Here is a 15,654-nt window from a genome sequence, read left to right on the forward strand (position 1 = left end):
ATGATTAGTCATACAAGGCCCTGGTATCAGATAATGGGGCGGTCATAAGTAAACAAGCTGGCTGATAGTGCGTCAGCGAACAGAGAACATGGACATTTGCAGAGCTTTTTTGAGATTTTATAGTAATAAAATAATGACTTGGATCGCATTATTGAGGAGTTTGGTGATAAAACGAGTGATCAGGAGATGATTAATCGGTATGTACGACTATTATTATTATTATTATTATTATTTATTTCTTACATAGGTGAAAGCTATAGCGAACAAAAGGGTGGAGCGGGGCTGGAGATGCCTAGTGAGTGCTTTGTTGACATGCAGTGCCTTTTAAACCCGTTTGACTGTGGAAAAAAATACTTTTAAACAGCGCGTCTAAAATTGATTGGACCTGCGCGTGTGAAAATAAATTGGACCTGACGTGCCTGACACGCACTTAATAAATGGACTGCAAAGGGCTAGAGGAGGTGAAATGGCCTCTTCAGGCAAGGATAATGTAGTGCCATCAGTATTGAAGATGCTTAAGGCATTTTATCTCAGAATCATAAAAGAAAATGGATGGTACTCAAGTCCATTCATATATGGCCTAAAACTGTGCCATCAAGTGATTATCTTAACGTGAAGTCGTATTTCTCATTTCTCTTTTTAGTTTATGGAATTTATGCTTTCGAAGGACTGTCAACAACAACACTTTATATAGAGCACTTTCTTCCTGTCCTAGTAATCAGTGTAGATCTGTAGAGCAAGTGTACCGCAGTCTGTGGTGGGCAAACACAAAAACTGTTCATGTAATTCCTAAAGCTGTGATGGAAAGTATCCAATGAATTAACTGAGAATAATATGATGATTTTAATTGTCCCTGTTTTTTCACAGTATGCTGAACATGAAAGGAAGCTTTTAGAGACTAGAAGTGAAATAGTAGAACTGGTAAGTAAATAATTTGTTAAATTACTGAACAGATGGGGTTCACAACAAAACCAGTACTTAAGTGTTGCCTATTTTGTTGTATGTGTATTCCTGCATTATATTTAGGGCTTCTGATTTTCGGTTTTAACCGATCAAACCTGATAAAACACCCCCGATACAAAAAAAAAATGAAATCGGTGGCTAGCCAATAAACACTGGAAAGCACCGGAAAAACTGTGGAAATGGTTAATCAATTCACGTTGACTTTACCTTATTCCCATTAAAAAATAAAACCTACTACAAAAATAATAATAAATACATTTCCCTACATTTCTATTGGAGACTCCGCTTGCGAGATTTAAAACGAGATTACAATCAGGGTGGAGGCTTGTTAGCAGGATTTGAAGCTGCATTACAGTTAAGATACGGAGGATTTAAAACAGAATTGTGGCGAAATGTTCAAAAATGCCTACACACAAAAACCCCAGAAGAATGTGCCCGTGACCATAGGGATTTCACTGTGGAAGACAGCAAAGGAAAGAAGGTACAACTTAAGTGTGCAAGTACTGTCGAGTTACTACTATACATATTTTGACAAAAAAAAAAAAAAACGCTCACGCATTTTGAAAAGTAACCGAAAACACTAATTTGATACAGTATATCAAAAATGAAAACCCCGAATTTTTTTTTTACATAAAACTTGAAAATTGCTAAAAACAAGCACCGAAAAATACAATTAATAAAACCAGAAAAACATAAGCCCTAATTATATTTAACATAATACAGATTAGAATTTTCGGTTATAAGTCGGTTTTGACCAGTAATTTTTATTTCACGTCAGGGTTATGAAAATGCCTTGTGAACGACTAAACATCCACATTCAGCAGAGAAGTCCTGGGATATTCAGTACAGGGAGCATACATTGAATATGAATTTATGCTTAATAAATATTTATTTTGTTTTGGTGTTTTTTGTTTTCTTGTTTGACCCACATGAATAATAAGTATTAGTCACTCACTCAATATTTAATTTTGATAGAAATAAGTGATAACACCTACGTGTGAGCCTCAACTTTTTTTTTTTTTTTTTTTTAATTGCACTGGATTTTAAAACACACCCCTATTTTGAAGATTGCTGATTTGGGCAACAATGACTAACTTACTATCCCTTTTCTGGAGGAATACAAAAAATGGATTTGGCGGTTTGTATTTGGTAGTAAGGTTTTGTTTTGTTTAACTGCTTTATTTTGGTCCTTGTAGCCTGTTTCTTTGTTCCCGTGTTTTTGTCTATTTTGTGTGTTTAATAAACGTGCGTCTCCGCGCTTTAACTGCAGCTCTGTTTCTGAGTCTGCTTCTTGTCGGTAACCAGCCTTTCCAGCGACGCTACCCTTTTACACTGGTGTCAGAAGAGGGATAGCACCCCCTGGAGACAGAGCAGAACTGCAGTAAAAAAAAATGTAAAAATGGCCCAACCAGCAATGCCGGTTAGAGGGAGAAGGGACTCCGATCTGTGACGTTTGGGCACTGAGGAGAAGTGTGCCCATATAAAGACCCCTGCTTCATGGAGGTGTACCATAGGGACCAAGTGGTGTCAGCAGAATGAATGGCTTCGTCTGATGGCCCAGCAGCCGCTGCCTGCCCAAAGGCCAGAGATGGGCCCCTCTGCATCCCAAGTTCTCTGGGATGGCGGATTGGAAGCCCTCCTCGGCTGCCTGGAGGACCACATTTGGTGCTCCCTCCAAGATGAAGACAAGGAGTTGTCTATCCGAATGCCAGAGAAGGAGGTGCTGTCTGCCCGAGTACCAGAGAGGGAGGGGCTACCTGCCTGAGTGCCAAAGCCACTGCCGTCTCCAGAGTTGGAAGGAGAGGAATCGCTGCCACCTCCAGTGCCAAAGGGAGAAGCCCCGCTGTCTCCAATGCCAGAGGGAGAAGCACAAGCCGGCACCACCCTTACCAAAATATAGACCTTCTGGCAATCTGTAGTGGCAAGTTTTCTGCAAGTTTGCTGCAAACATGTGGTGAATATTTGCAGCAAACTTGTCACAAGGTCACTTTTCACATGTTAATTAGATGTTCTGGCAAACAGTTGTGGTGATGTTCTGGCAAACATTTATGGTGTAGTAATATCAAACTTCTGGTGAACTATTGTGAATATTGTGAGAACGGCCATTGTGAATATTGTGATTTGCTTTTTTTGTAGAGATGCAGTGGAAATATATGAAGCATTAAAAAACCTAACATGTATTCATGATCTACATCCCATTCTCAAACTTGCTCCGCGTTAGCTGGCCCGTTCTGTCCCAATTTAATTTAATTCTGTCTAATCTCATCCTGCGAGAAAATGAGTCATTATCATAATGTATTATAGTTGCCATTGTTTTTACTGTTCCCCTCCATGAGAAAGAAGTACTGTATCATTGGTTAATGACGGGCAAACAGAAGGAGGGCGCTGTTATGTTAGACTGAACTCAATTTGACCACACTCCCAGGATTTTTCAATCACACGTATTCACTGGCAGTGTCACTGTGATTTTTGGTCTGTGAACCCCGTGTCAACTCAAAAACGTTTAAAAAGAAAGAAGGAGGAAGAACTGTCTAAATCGGCAGCAAAGTGTTCTAGGATTTACCTGATGTTCAGGGAAATAATGGGTGCACAACAATTCGTCCCCGACAATAATAATAATAATATTAATGTCAATTTACAGTTGTTAAGTACTGCTGAAAGGAATGAACTGCAGAAAGGAATGAAATTGAATTGACATAACAGGCTTAAAATTCCAATACTTTAAAATGAAACTGTGCAATACACATTGTAACCCCTTTCATTTCTTCAGTGTATAAATTGCTAATTTATATCTCATTTCAATGACCATTGCTGTTTTATAATTAGGTGTTATTCCCCCCAAAACACCAGTGCTAAAAATGAACACACAATAGGTCGATCATTATTAGTTTTGCTCAAATCTCACATAAAAAAAAAAATTAAAAAAACTGAGCAAGTAGCTATGACATGGTTCAAGTAGCAGCTCCCTGCGTTATGAAACGAGTAGGAGAGATAACATAATAGTGAACAAAAAACAATCTTCAGAAGTGCATCGATTTCTGTTTTCATTTTTTTTTTTTGGTGCAATACATTCTCACTACCTTACGTAGTTCTGCTTTTTAACTAGTGAAACGTGTGCTTTCATGAAAGGGGTTAGAATGTGTATGCTTAAAAACAGCATACCGTGTTTTTTTTTTGTTTTGTTTTTTGTTTTTTTTTCCTGAATCGAGTGTCCAGCATCTAACATTATGTACATCCAGCTATTCGATCGTCATTGATCATCTCCATTGCCTGACGAAGTTTCTATTTAGATTTATTTTTTCAAAGCTGCGTTGTTTGTACAGGTTTTGTAACAGCAGTTAGCAAACTACACTGCAGACCGAACAACTCATTTGACCACTATCATTATTAAACTCCAGCCATGGGTAAATCTTCAGCCAGTTTGCCTGAATCTTTTTTTTTTAACTTTCCCTTCACTGACATCGCTATAGTGCTGTTGTATCACTAAGGCTGTATCTAAGCCTCTAGTCTAATCTATGTATTAGTTAGTGGTGTGTGACTGAGTTTAGTAAAAATTACCCGTTGTATTTTTTTCATTAAGTTTATGTTTTTAAAATTTGATTTTTTATACCATTTGATGGAAAAGTGACCTACATTTTTTTTGGTAACAAGTAGTGTGTGAATCACTCAGAAAACATTGATTTGTGTTTGTTTGAATTACTATTTCATCAACATAGTAGGCTCTGTATTTCTTTTTTGTTGTTTTACGAGTATGAAATCGCCTTGGTGCCCTTGGGTTGGATTTATGTTTTGCCTTTTTGCCCCCTAGAACTGCCTTGGTGCCCCTGAATTTTCACGCCCAACAAAGGCAACATTGCCTTGCCCTTCATGACCTGAACTTCATGCCCTGAATTAACAAAAGTGCCTCCGCGCATCAGCAGTTTAAATACAGTATACAAATGTCAATGGTGCTCAATCACTGAGGACAATACATCAAAACAACTCCTTGTGGGTAAGCAACTTGTTATATGATCACAATTATATTTACTCAACGTATAGAATCCTATTTTACTTCAGTATACTTGAGAAGCGATCGTCTCTTGAGGATGCCTAGTTTAACTGCTGTGCGGTGTTACGTGTAATAGCCTTTGAATTAAAATGACATTACAGTACAGTATTTTACTGTCATGACTACCACTGCATTTAAGCACCTGTGACTTACTTTTTTCAGTTTTGATGCAAAACAAACACAGTTTTTCACCTAAGCGGAGATGCAAACCTCTGCAATTCCTCACCCCCCTCCTCACCGTGCCGCTACGCAGTCCCCCTCCCTCTACATGCATATCACCCACTCAATGAATGTGTATTCACTTTATTAAAACACATTTTCACAAAGAGAACAAAAAAAAAAAAAACACCTGCCATGTCGACTCGCACGTAAACTGCACAACTTGCTTTATTTTCTACTGGGTGTTGCTGCAGATCAGGGATTATACTTTATACACGCTGCGTACCTGCCTAATCACGCAAGATGTGATCAAATTCAAATTCAAAAACAGCTTTATTGCCTGGGCACGTCATTGCATGTGATATAGTATTGTATTACATGCAGTCAGTTTGCCCCGAAATTATTCTTAGAAGCAGATCTCTTGATTCTTACAAGCGGAGTATTTTAGTATGGTTAGTATAGGAATGATTTTGTTCCAGTGGTTTTGATCACTATATGCGGTTGATTCTTATATCAGTAATTCTTATAAACAGAGTGCACTGTATATGAACCTAAATATGGAATACCTAAAATAAATAGAAAAAAAATAGATTTGTTACATTTGGACTTATCCTTAATGCAATTTGAAATAACAAGCATTAGTCATTTACTTAACACAATTCATCAGAACTGCCCTTTTGAAAGTGTAGGCTTTTGAATTAATGGCTTTATTGAAGTCTGAATCCTTAATTCTCAGCTTGTTGATGGCATACACTAAAAACACTATGTAACACAATTTTTTTCCTGGGTAGTAAGTGTTATTTCCAAATTGCTTATGCCTCAAAAGTATAGAAAATGGCTATTATTCCCCACAAACTTTGCTTTTCTGACCAGGACAGTGATATTTTGAAATTGACCTATTTCCAATGAGAAAACAGGCGAATTTGTGACTTTTCGTTCACATAAAGTCAGAAAAAAACAACATATGAATCCAAATTAACATGTATTTATACTAAAGTAATACAAAAATGACTACAAAAGATTTAGAAGTAAGTAGTTTTTCGAGATTTACGATTATACTGTAAATCACTTTCACGGATCAGCCCCCAAATGTAGTCTCCCATCATGTTCTCGTTATACTGTCCTTGGTAGCGGCGTTCAAAGTCCAGTATATCCTGGTGGAAGCGCTCGCCTTGCTCCTCCGAGTACGCTCCCATGTTCTCCTTGAATTTATCAAGATGAGCATCAAGGATATGGACTTTGAGGGACATCCTACAGTCCATTGTGCCGTAGTTCTTCACCAGAGTCTCAACCAGCTCCACATAGTTTTCGGCCTTGTGATTGCCCAGGAAGCCCCGAACCACTGCGACAAAGCTGTTCCAAGCCACTTTCTCCTTACTAGTGAGCTTCTTGGGGAATTCATTGCACTCCAGGATCTTCTTTATCTGTGGTCTGACGAAGACACCGGCTTTGACCTTTGCCTCAGACAGCTTAGGGAAGAAGTCTTGAAGGTACTTGAAGGCTGCCGACTCCTTATCTAGAGCTCTGACAAATTGTTTCATAAGGCCCAATTTGATGTGCAGTGGTGGCATCAGCACCTTCCGGGGGTCCACCAGTGGCTCCCACTTGACGTTGTTCCTCCCCACAGAGAACTCGGTCCGCTTGGAAGGGTCCACCATGCAGAAGTAGCAGTTGCTTGAGTGGTCAGTGGGTTCCCGCCAAATTCTTGGGATAGCGAACTTCATGGCTCTCTTTTCCCCTCTGTACCATCCTACAAAAATACATTTATTTCACCCATGACTAATGTGTAAGAGATTCTCGCAACATTTTTCATATATGATATATTTTTTCAATAACATTGAAAATTGTAAAACATTTTAAAATTAAAAACTTTTACAATTTTAAAAATTAACAAATTTTATAACATAAAATTCCAAGCAACAATTGTCCATCTTACCTTCCAGAGTTTTTTTGCAGTGCTCGCAGGTGAAATGAGGTGCCCAGGGTTTGTCTTGATCCCCGACAGGCAGGCCGAAATATGCCTTGTAGGCCTCACACATCTTGGCAGATGCTTCCACGGAGTACTTTTTCGCTCTTGTCTTGATAAATTGGCAGCAGACATAGCAAAATGCGTCTGCCGGATGCTTGCAGCCTCTTGATGCCATCTCAGAAAAATGCAGATATGTATCCACTTAGGCAGCTGGAACTAAACTGAACTGGTGGGCTTAAGGCCCCTGTATTTATACTACTATTTATATTACTGGAAAGTTCTAGAAGTTACTCCAAGTTTACTCAGCACTGAATCTATCTGGAATGTTCTGGAAAATAGGTAAATTTCAAAATATCACTGTCCTGGTCACAAAAGCAAAGTTTGTGGGGAATAATAGCCATTTTCTATACTTTTGAGGCATAAGCAATTAGGAAATAACACTTACTACCCAGGAACCAAAAAAATAATAATTGTTACACGGTGAAATCAAAAACAATATATATATTAGTTGTATTAGATACAACAGTTTAAATCACTTACACTTACTAAAATTACTTTCACTTATATTTAAGTACTTCAGCAGACCCATTTAGACAGAAATGAATAACATTGGATTGCCTACTATGCTGGTCTGCAAGCATTATAACTATCTGAAATTTGTTATTGTTATGTCTTTAAGCAGCAGACCTTCACTGATGCTAAGCCTTTTGTTTTTCAGCCCATGTAAATAGCAGCAAACTGAAATAGCTTAAATATATACAGTACACAACATGAAAGTAGCATGATTCACAAATGTTGCTGCAGCAGTTAAGTACTTTCATAACAGTGTTGACAGTGACTGTCAACAGATACACCTGAACAAAAATACACATTTTATATATTTATGAAGCAATTCTGTGCATTTTGTACACTAAGTACATGATTAATATTAACAAACATAAATAAGTGTTTTCCCCAACAAAATGATAATGACATTGGGGAAACGTTTTAAACAAGGCTAAATAAATTTGACTGTGGCCCCAGCACTGCCGCCGCCACAGGTGGGCCCAGCTTTGCTGCCAGCGCTGGGGCCACCCTCTGTAGAGGATCCCAGAGCGGAGAAAAGTCACTCAGGCTCAGAGGGTAGAAAGGGGTTTAAACAGCCGCCCCTAACCGGCAGCAGTGTGGAGTAGTGGTTAGGGTTCTGGACTCTTGACTGGAGGGTTGTGGGTTCAGTCCCAGGTGGGGGTCACTGCTGCTGTACCCTTGAGCAAGGTGCTTTACCTAGATTGCTCCAGTAAAAACCCAACTGTATAAATGGGTAATTGTATGTATAAATAATGTGTAAAAAATAATGTAATTGTATGTAAAAATAATGTGATATCTTGTAACAATTGTAAGTCTCCCTGGATAAGGGCATCTGCTAAGAAATAAATAATAATAATAATAATAATAATAACAGAAGACCCAGGACAACAGCCAAAGGAGGAGTCTAGGGGACCGCCACCTCTGTGTCCCAACCCGGTAACTATGGGTCAGAGCCCACGATCCGTGTGTCCTGACCTCTGGTCACTGGGCCTAGCTCCCAGGTCGCTGCATCAGCAGAGACTGTTGGTTGCCTTGAATTTTATTTCAGCCATTCCAGTAATAGCTTTTTAGTACTGTTGAAGTTTCGTAGTTTCCAAACTCTTTGGAAACTATGGAACAGTGCAAGGTAAAGTAGTTTTTAAATTCCAGACAAGGACACGGGGGACCCTATAAAGGATCTCTGCTCCGTCCTTTGAGAAAAGGTGTTAACTCAAAGGAAGAACACTCGGCATGTTTGGTTACATACGATACAGGTTTTTTTGGACACAATTGCCATGACATCTCACACCACAATGGATCATTGCACTATGATCTTGCAGGCATACATTTTTAAGTGCAGAGGAAGTGTACTAATTCCTTCGAGATTTTCCACCAGTTATATTTGGCTGCTTTAGAAGTAAGAGGCACAGATAGATAAAATCGAATGATCTATGTAGGGTCTTGAATGAAGTTTTAAAATCCCACGTATTGTTGTTTGACTTATGGTCTCATTTTGTCATTTCAGAATGCCCACCAGGACCGTGCAGTGACCCAGACAAACAGGAAAATAGACACAGAAGTAGCAGGTCTGAAAACAATGTTGGAATCTCATAAACTTGACACCATCAAATACCTTGCAGGTAAGAAGTCTGCTCAACTACATGCCACATCATTTATTTTTATAAAATAAGGATAAGCCATCTATTTGCAGAAAGAAACATAGGTACTCATAGTTAGTACAATGCATGTGCATGAACACAAACTTGCTTCGTATCAACATGAATCAAAATGATTCTGTAGGTTTACAAATAGGATGGGTAAGGGAGGAAATGTGTATAAGTTAGGGGTTTGGTTTCTCTAACTTCAGGCTCCTGTTCAATTTAAATAATATACTTATTGAGTGTAGTTTAGAAACCCAGGCCTGGGTGCAGGGCTGTATCTGTACTGCCTGCTAAAAAGCTTTCCTAATCTTAATAAACAAATTGACCCACTATCACAAGACATTTAATGATTTGCTTAAATTAACGAGTTACTCATTTTGTAACCTTAACAGTTTTATTTTTATTTTCATAAAAACACGTTACTCGTATTGTGCAAATTGCACCCAGTGAAAAGCTTAGATAGAGACCATTGTTCTTTCCAGCCAATCATAAGCCTACACATTACACAAGGTCTTTAACAAAGTGTAAGTTAGATTACCACACAGAGATGCCACCAGAGAAACTCTTGGAGAAAATAGATCAAACTGGTTACTATTATTTAAAACACATTCACCAGCAATATCGTAGGCTTTTTGCCATTACTGTGTACTTTTACTGTAGTGATTTTAATAAGATGCATGAAACAGTACATCAAGCATTAGAACAGTGTGGTACAAGAAGGCAGACAGATTACTTCAGCAACTTTAAGCTGATTAGAGATACCAAAATTATACAAGCATTTCATAGAGGGGAGTCAATGTCATTCAAACTTTTGATTTGCTACCACATGTTCCTTAGAGATTTTCAAACATGAAGTAATATATTTAATGTTTACGTTTTCTGAATAGTATTTGTGTCTAACACCTAAACTACCCGTTTGTATTTATATCAGATGCCACCCAAATTATTTGTATAAAAAGTGTGATTCATTCACACACTATTTGTAAATCTCTTTGCTAACATGGGAATCAAAGTCACAAAGGAAATTAAGCTCTGTGTCACCATCCTGTTAGAAATAGCATAAAGTTCATACCACCCACTTGAGATATAATATAGGGAAGATGTCCTACAAGATCTGTATAGGGTTGAAAGATAATTAGTTAAATTACACTGTACATTGAACACAAATAGGGCATAATTTTCTGTAACCTTACAAACTATTGACAAAAAAAAATAAAAAAATTGTATCTTAGGTGCAAAATTTAATAAATTAAATTGTTTATCTTGTAATTTCAGGTTCGGTTTTTACTGGTCTGACGATAACACTTGGATTTTATCGTCTCTGGATGTGAGGGTCCTTCCTGCCTGCTAATTATAATTAAATAGCTTTAAAAGAGATCACTCTGGATTTGTGATACATATCTATAGTAATTTGCCATCACATTCCTATTTATGCCACTATTGCCTCTGCGCTGAATTCATGCACTTTTAAATTCAACTGAATAACCTATATACTAAGATTATATTAGCTTGATTTTCTTACAATACAGTGCAATGTTCTTTGGTGTATTTTATTGTTCATTTCATAAAAATTCAACTGCATTCTTCTCTGTTAATTGTTACTTATTAACATCATCTCCTACATTGTCAGACTTGCAACCAGTACAAGGTTATGTGAGAAAGGGGGAGAGCTATAAAGGCATTTTGAGTGTTTTAATGCTGCAGTATATAGGATGTTAAGAATTCACCGGGAATTTATTTTATTTTATTTTATTTTTTAAATCCAACATTCACAGACCTCCAGTACATAGTTCTATTGTGTTGTCAAGACATTTTACTTGCCTTGAATACTTGGAGCTTTGCATTTGGAATAGCTTATTTTAGTTTATAAATACATTTGTTTAGTTTAGATTAAAGATAAACAGCAAATCATACAGAACACACAATAGGATATTAATCAGATATAAAAATATATATTTCGGACATGTAGAAAGTATCTCTTTAAAGTGCCTGATAAGTCAAGTCATCAGACTACAAATGTTAAAACTACTTTTATAAATGAACAGACTTTTACAGCACAGTGTGCATGAGTGAAAGTCAAAAGGCATTGTTTGGGATAATATTCGGTTAAACAGAGTTCTTAAGACTGTCGTCATCAAGGAAATGTAATGTTCTGTTAAAGGAGGAATCCTGGCATCACTATGCAAGTCCTACCCCGTGAACTATCCAGTATTTGGTATTCTATCGGCCTGAACAGCAGGGTGACATGGGGTCCCACGTGCTTTGTCATCTGTCAGACAGTATTATTTGCAGTGGCTAGGTGTGGCAAAGTGGTTAAGTGTACAGGTGCAGAAGCGATGCAGTGCTTAATCAGGAGACAAGACAGTGATAATCCAATTAGAAAGGCTTTAATGTTGTAATCCAGATCTGGTGACCTAAAACAATAATCCCAGGCAATACACAGCAATGTGTATTGCACTGTTCAAAATAAAGGGTCTGAAGTCCCAAATAATAAACACAGTCCAGTTACACACACAATATACAAACACTATCACCAGTCCTGGGTGAGGGCTGCAGTGCTCGTGGTGCTAATACAGTTATTATCGTGACACAGGTGTAGTGATGTCTGGGTTCGTGCTGGCCTCTGGCGACAGCTCCGGAACATGTTAGCCTTCTACTTATAACAACAAGTAACATTTAGAGACGAGACAAAACAAACAAAACACTCACGTACGGTATTTTTAACACAGGTCCTTCCGGGTCGTTTCCTTAACCATAAAAGAAGAAACAGATCACGTCGCTCCGTCCCCTATTTGTACCGTCACTCATGACCCTTAGGTAAACGATTGCAGCCGCTCCTCCAATCCACAGTTGCCACATCGTTTCCCTTCCGGGTCGATGAGTTAATGCACCGGAGCGCCGCCCGCTTTCTAGATAACCAACTTCCTTTTAACCCTGGGAATGAATTGTCAGGCTATCTGGTCCAGGGTACTCTGTTCCCTGTACTTGGCGTCCTCACAGGTCGGTACATAAGGGTAATTGTTTCCTCATAAGGAATCCATTGCTGTCCATTCTACAGAACTCTTTGGATTCAGCCACTGTTTTAATAGGGATTTTTTAACAGTGTTTTTTAACTTTATTTCTGTACACTAATTTATGTCCCTACAAAACCCACAATATAGGCGCTTAAATATATCTTCAGTATGCATAATATACATTATTTTACACAGTCTACCCAAGTGGTGATTTGTTTTATTTAATAGTGTATTATTTATTAATACAGAATTCTTGCAACCAAATTTACAGCGATTCCTTACAAAAGCCTGACCATGACTGATTTGCAAACTCTACAAAAGAAGCAAGTGTCACACGATTGAAAATGTGACTTCACCACCAGATTCTCCCTAAGTGTCTCTAATGGAAGATGTCAAAGCCTTAGGGCTGCAAAACATAAACATTTCCATGGAAAGCCCTGCCAAATTGCTTTAGCTGTATGAACACAGTATAACAATATAATCACATATGAGGACACCAGTCAGAGAGAATACACTTATACAGGCCAGAGACTAAACCTCAAGAATGGTTTCAGAAACATTCTATTTATTATCCCTGCTGGAAATGTATTGCTGTATTGATATGTTTATAGGTATCCTTCATTTATTTATTATTAGTTAAAGATACATTATTCATATTTTTGAGTGCTTCCAACAAGAATCCTTTATGTAGATACTCTATGTAGATATTTCATTTTTATTTTTTTTTATTTTTTTTGGGGGGGTGGGGGGGGGCTAAATGGAAAGGAAGAGTTTGAAATGTTTTGCTAATACTTCATTTACTGCTAACATGTTTTTTTTATTTTTTTTTATTAATGATTTGGCTTTGAGGCACTATTTGCAAGACAGGTGAATGTCCATCCCGTATAGTTTATAAGTAACAGTAGCAATATGAGCTAAATATGTACATGTATGCCCAAAATGTTCTATTTCCATGTACAGTCATGTTGAGGGAATTAGTACTGTTCTAAAGCAAGCTAAATTTCTTTTTTATCTACTTTACACTGATTAAATAGAGTTCTGCACTGTTGAACAGCTGCTGAATATTTACCCTGTCATAGTACCACACCGTCCTTTATGATGCTATAACATATTAATGCCATTTGTTACACTACCATTACTTTCTCTAAGTAATGGTAGTGTAGTTTGAAAATTAAGCCTTTAAAATCACTTCTGTTTCATTTTAATATTTTCAGAATTTGGACCATAACACTGCCAGTATAATGTGGTTCCATCAATTTGTGTGGTCTTGGATGCAGAAGCACCTGCCAACTGAGCCCCCAACTGAAGCTCAGAGAAACAAATAAATACTAAAAAAATGCACTGCAAGGCTTTTCCTTTGAATTAAATATATGCCCATCATTTATTACCTCTACCTCTTGGCCAGTCTGAAATCACTCTTACCCAAGAGGAAAGAGAACAAATGAAAATGATTCTTTGCTGAAGACAGATTGTGGCATCATCCGTCTTAGTTAGTTAGCACTCATTTATTATCCTTGTGTACTATAGTATTTAATCTCTGATGGGAGTTCCAGCTTGGCCAGCACTGCACTGGTTTTAAACTAAATTTTGCTGTGTAATTTGGTATGGGTATGAAAAACCTATGTGTTATCCTAACATAACTGATATTTCACACACATACCAGGATGCTTTTTAAAGACTAACATGGTATGGGTATTGGATATGACATATCAATGTTATCTTAAATAATGTATAGCTGGTTTCACAGACCCTGATTACACTACTCTTGGCTACAGTCTAAAATGGCTTAATCAGGATCAGAGTCTTCTTTTTGTTTAGATTCACTCTGTATCAATTTCTGTTTCAGTCATCACATCATGGTGACGCTTTAAAAGAAGTTAAAAGAATGTCCTCATTAATGCTCTCAGAAACATGTCCTATCCTACAAATACAATAACCATGAACCTGTCCCATTGTTACACTCTGCCTCTAGTGGATGTAAGAATTATTACATTTGGTATTTTACAGATATATTACTTGCATTCATTTGGACCAGTGTTGCAGGAGGTTCATGGTTACACTTTGTTGTACCAGATGTATCAGTTGAGGTTAGATATGATTCTGAGAGCTCTGTTGAGTCCACAGAGGTGTATTAATAGGTCACCAGGATGTATGACAAACAGAAAATGAGACAAAGTTAATCCAAACAACACGAAAACAGTTAAGATGCGTTGCTAGGAAACGGTTGGTTAGTGACAGAAAAGGAGGTATTTAAGACAGGGGGTTAAATTCTAAAAGCTATTTACTCCAAATCATCATTTGCACTTTTTTTTTTTTTTTTAGAAAGGAGAAACACACAATAGTCACCAAACCAGATATACTGTGAACAACAGTGACTTTTAACTTAGGAACTTTTCAGTAGTCTTGAGTTGTTTTTTGTTTTAGAACAAGTTGTTTTTTTTTCTAATTTGCTTTAAAGCATATATGGATGTTCCAGACAAGCTCCGTCTCCTTCAATTTGTTTAAATTTAACCATATTGAGACTAACTTAGATATTAGAGCCCAAATAATAACTGCTACAAAGGAAGGGAATGTAGATTTGTGGTGGTAGGATACATTAATTAAAATTAATGAAAAACTAGATCTACAGCAAAATGATAAGGATGAATGTTGTCATGCTAACAAGGTATAAGGATAACCAGTTGGTTTGTACGTAAGGAAACCTATTACAAAAATATGTATTCCAACACCCAACTCTAGCTGGAAACCTCCACCCCAGCAGTTGCTGAATGCTTTTAGGCGTGATACATAGTGACAGACATTAATTGTTATTTATTTCTTAGCAGACGCCCTTATCCAGGGCGACTTAATTGTTACAAGATATCACATTATATTAATAGATATATTTAATAAATAAGGGAAAGTCCCTGAATCCAATACTAATTATAGCATTTCATTTGCACTTGCCAGCTTGACCTTAAATCTTGCATATTACAATCTGCATTGCAATTCTGATTGTGTGAAATGTCCTTTGGACATGGCAGATCTTGAACTACAGTAGGTAGTTTGATACTCAAAGCTGGTGATACTGTATCACAGTATGAAACTTTTTTTTCTTTTTTACTCTGTCATGAAACAACCACAGTACCCATTAGTACAACATGTGACCATGTTTACTGTCTACAACACGTTTCTAAAGTCTCTTCCACCTGGTCATGTCATTGTTTCGTGCTCTGGATCTATTTCATTGTGATACTTGTGATGTGGAACCATTATTTCATTATTAGCATAGCAACAACCCCACAAGATATCTGA

The 15,654-nt window shown here is 37.4% G+C and overlaps 1 protein-coding gene across 1 annotated transcript in view; it reads left to right on the forward strand.

Annotated features, from left to right (window-relative positions):
- Positions 1 to 10,927, forward strand: part of LOC117435766 (mitochondrial calcium uniporter regulator 1-like) — a 34,942-nt gene extending 24,015 nt beyond the window's left edge. The window contains exons 7-9 of the mRNA XM_034059179.3: positions 868 to 921; positions 9,211 to 9,325; positions 10,622 to 10,927. Coding sequence (XP_033915070.3) covers positions 868 to 921; positions 9,211 to 9,325; positions 10,622 to 10,677 — 225 coding nt within the window. The 3' untranslated portion in view covers positions 10,678 to 10,927. The remainder of the gene's footprint in view (positions 1 to 867; positions 922 to 9,210; positions 9,326 to 10,621) is intronic.
- Positions 10,928 to 15,654: the final 4,727 nt, after the last annotated feature.

Source organism: Acipenser ruthenus, chromosome 3, assembly GCF_902713425.1.
Source record: "Acipenser ruthenus chromosome 3, fAciRut3.2 maternal haplotype, whole genome shotgun sequence".
Taxonomy (NCBI): Eukaryota; Metazoa; Chordata; class Actinopteri; order Acipenseriformes; family Acipenseridae; genus Acipenser; species Acipenser ruthenus.